At 36.7% G+C, this 3169-nt stretch overlaps 1 protein-coding gene across 1 annotated transcript in view; it reads left to right on the forward strand.

Annotated features, from left to right (window-relative positions):
- The window catches only part of SEC63 (SEC63 homolog (S. cerevisiae)), a gene marked incomplete at both ends in the record, with an annotated part of 26284 nt that extends 24130 nt beyond the window's left edge, over nt 1-2154 (forward strand). The window contains 2 exons of the mRNA XM_009870779.1: nt 231-385; nt 2007-2154. Coding sequence (XP_009869081.1) covers nt 231-385; nt 2007-2154 — 303 coding nt within the window. The remainder of the gene's footprint in view (nt 1-230; nt 386-2006) is intronic.
- Between the last annotated feature and the right edge of the window lie 1015 nt (nt 2155-3169).

Below are 3169 nucleotides of genomic sequence, written 5' to 3' on the forward strand. Positions count from 1 at the left end.
TCAACTGTGATATCCTAAATAGAGGGAAGAAAATGTCTGCTGAGCTCTGTGAATGCAGTGAGGGTAAAAAGGCTGCCTGGTTAATTATGCTGAACGTTTTCAGATGCTTCTTTCTTTTGCTTCGTTGACTGAAAACAAGATTTTCTGTAACCTGTAATACAAGTGTATGTTGCAAAAGCGTAAGAAGAAAAAAGTTTTAAAATGATGTTGTCTGTTTCATTCTCCCCAAGAAAGGGAGTTCCGTGCTCCATCTTTGGGATCTTTGGAAAATTGCATGAAGCTTTCCCAGATGACTGTCCAGGGGCTTCAGCAGTTCAAGTCTCCCCTTTTACAGCTGCCTCACATTGAAGAGGACAATCTTAGGCGAGTCTCCAATCATAAAAAGGTATAAAACTACCAATGATACTTGCTAACTTCTTAAAATGCTCCTGTCAGTTCTACCTATAAGGAAGCGACGTTGTGAATTAACTAAGAGAACAAAAATGTATTTTTACAGAATTCAGTCCAATACTTCCTAGATGATCTGTGTGCTTTTTGTTTCTCTAAAGTCTTAATCTAGTTTGATAGAAAATATATTTAGAAGACAGCACAGAGGGGTTCATAAAAGGAAAAATTATCAATTACTGTGAGAAGTGTTTCAGGTTTTGTAATCCTTTATGTATGAAAGAGGGTGCTTTATAAAATAAAGTTCTTGCTATCTAGTTGTACTTTGGTAAGTGTGGGTGTTTGAACTTAAGGGCAGAAAAGAATAATCTTGTTTGGATACCTGCATACCTTTCTTCACTTGGTTTCACTGACTCTGTATTAAAATCTGCTTCTTCGTTTGACTGTAGTAAGTCTTCTGGGAATGTTTGCTTAGAAAGAAGCAGTTGTCTTCCAGGAGAAGCTGTTGACTTTCCTGATAGTCTCATTACAATGGTTAATTTGGATCTATCTTTAAAATATTCCTTTTATATAATGAAATTCTTGTTTAGCTTTAACCACAGCCTTAGGGGTTGTTTAAGTGCTTCTGTGTTACTGTGAAGATAATTCTTAAGTGCTGCATTTTTTTAATCCTCTTTGAAGATGCTTCTTTGTCACGTAGTCTTTTCCTTTGGATGAAGTAAAAGAATCATTCTCTTATAGGTATCATCAAACGCTTTTCTTAATGCAGCCCTGAACTACAAGGAACATAGAAAGATGTACACAATTTTAGATGTATTTTTTGATATATGCAATGTAATTAAGCACAAAAATCAAGAATTTTGGTATCTCCAATTCCACCTGTCCTTCCCCTGAAAAAGGGAAGAGACCAATTTATCAGGTGCTTTTTTTACAGGGTTCCTATGCACTGAGCTCTTAAACAAAACCCCAAATCATAGAATGATTTGGGTTGGAAGTGACCTCAAAGATCATCTAGTTCCAACTCCAGCAATCCCCTAGACTAGAGTTATGATGAGTCTTCCTGGATGCAGGAAGTTGGTTTTAATAAAATACATACATTTGTAACAGTGAGGTAATCAGGTATTGGGACATCTGTCTTTATTTTATCCTTTTAGCTCTGCTCTGCATATCTCAAAATGAATGGTTTTAGATTTGCTTGCAGTTCAGGATGGAGGAAAAAAGAAAAGTGACTTGTACTTAGTTGTTCCTGCTAATATAAGCACTGAAGTAATCTAAATAAAGAACTTGATTAGTAAGATTTCTTGGCTCAGCTTTCTGAAAAAGCTGGCTGAAATGATAGTTCTATAAGAAATACATTTGATTTCTAAGGGGTGACATGCTAAGGAACCCACCAATGTTCAAAGCAGTGCTATCTAGTAGGTTTGAATGCAACCTCTTGTTTTATTGTTTCTCAAAACATAGTTTCCTGAAGTATGGTGTTTTTTTTTTCTTTTTTTCTTGCAAGATCAAATGCTGTATATGTATTAGTAACATGGGCACACAAGTGATGAATTATCAGGAGTTCATGGACTGTGCTCTCTGCTAACATGTGACTTCCTTTTTCCTTTCTTCAAAAAATTCAGTATAAAATCAAAAGTATTCAGGATTTGGTGAGTTTGAAAGGTTCTGATCGTCGCAATTTACTGCACTTCCTAGAAGACAAGAAATACGATGAAGTTATGGCTGTCCTTGGCAGCTTTCCGTATGTCACTATGGATATAAAACCACAGGGTGAGTGGGAAGTCCTTTTGTTCTGTATATGTTGCTCCTCTGACATTTTGATAATCTGTTGGCAGTAAGCTTTTGGAGGATGCTGAAGGAAAACTGTTATTTATGTAGCCTGGAAATGACATTTTTTTGAGTGGTGGGCTCTTGGATGTGAGATTTATAGTCTGAGGAGATAAAGTAACATTGAAACATTCCATAGAATCCCAAAGCAGCAATAGTTTCTCCTGCAGGAGCTTATCTGATACTTCATCTGTTGATTTAATATTTCATGAGCAGTTTGGAACTCTGGTTGAAATACCACTTTTATTAGCTATCTTCAAGTTGTGCTTATTCCAGAATTTATGCTCACGGCTTACTCCAGCATGGAGAGTCCTTTGTGAGACTCTGACGACTAAATATTCATGGGTTCCATTGTGATAATCCTTGTACAATTTTTATGTCTGGCGGAATTCATCCATGCTAGGTTTAGCTACCTTTTTTGCGCCGTTTCAATAAATGTGTGATGCTCTTCCTCTCTGAAGATGAGGTATGGTGTTAAGCAGTTCCTGTTAGGCAGCCTTTCAGTGGAAAGTGAATGAGGTCCTGCGGTCTCCTTTCCTTTGTAGATCAGTGCTAATAATGCGAGATACTTGGAAAGTTACTCTAGTACTTATTTCTCATTGTTACTGTGGTTGCAGCAATCAGATTGAAAATGTGGTATCTTTTGTTCAGATAACCTAATTTGTAATTTGGCTTGTGCATGGTCCTCTGTGAGAAGCACATGTCGATGGAAATAGCTGTTAAGGAAGACGATATCTGTTAACCTTGACATTTCTAAATGTTGTTTATATGTTTTTTTTAAGAACAAACAAAAGACTTTATCTTATTGTAGCACAGTACCTTCCCATGTTTTGGCAAGCAGCCCTTTTCTGCCTGTACAAGACTGTACTCAGGTGTGGTATGGAGGGATAAACAATGCATGTGCTTTTTTCGTTTAGCTCTGTATTATCATTATACAATATGTACTTGTCGTGGTTTG

The sequence above is a fragment of the Apaloderma vittatum genome, unplaced genomic scaffold (genome assembly GCF_000703405.1).
Source record: "Apaloderma vittatum isolate BGI_N311 unplaced genomic scaffold, ASM70340v1 scaffold4636, whole genome shotgun sequence".
Taxonomy (NCBI): Eukaryota; Metazoa; Chordata; class Aves; order Trogoniformes; family Trogonidae; genus Apaloderma; species Apaloderma vittatum.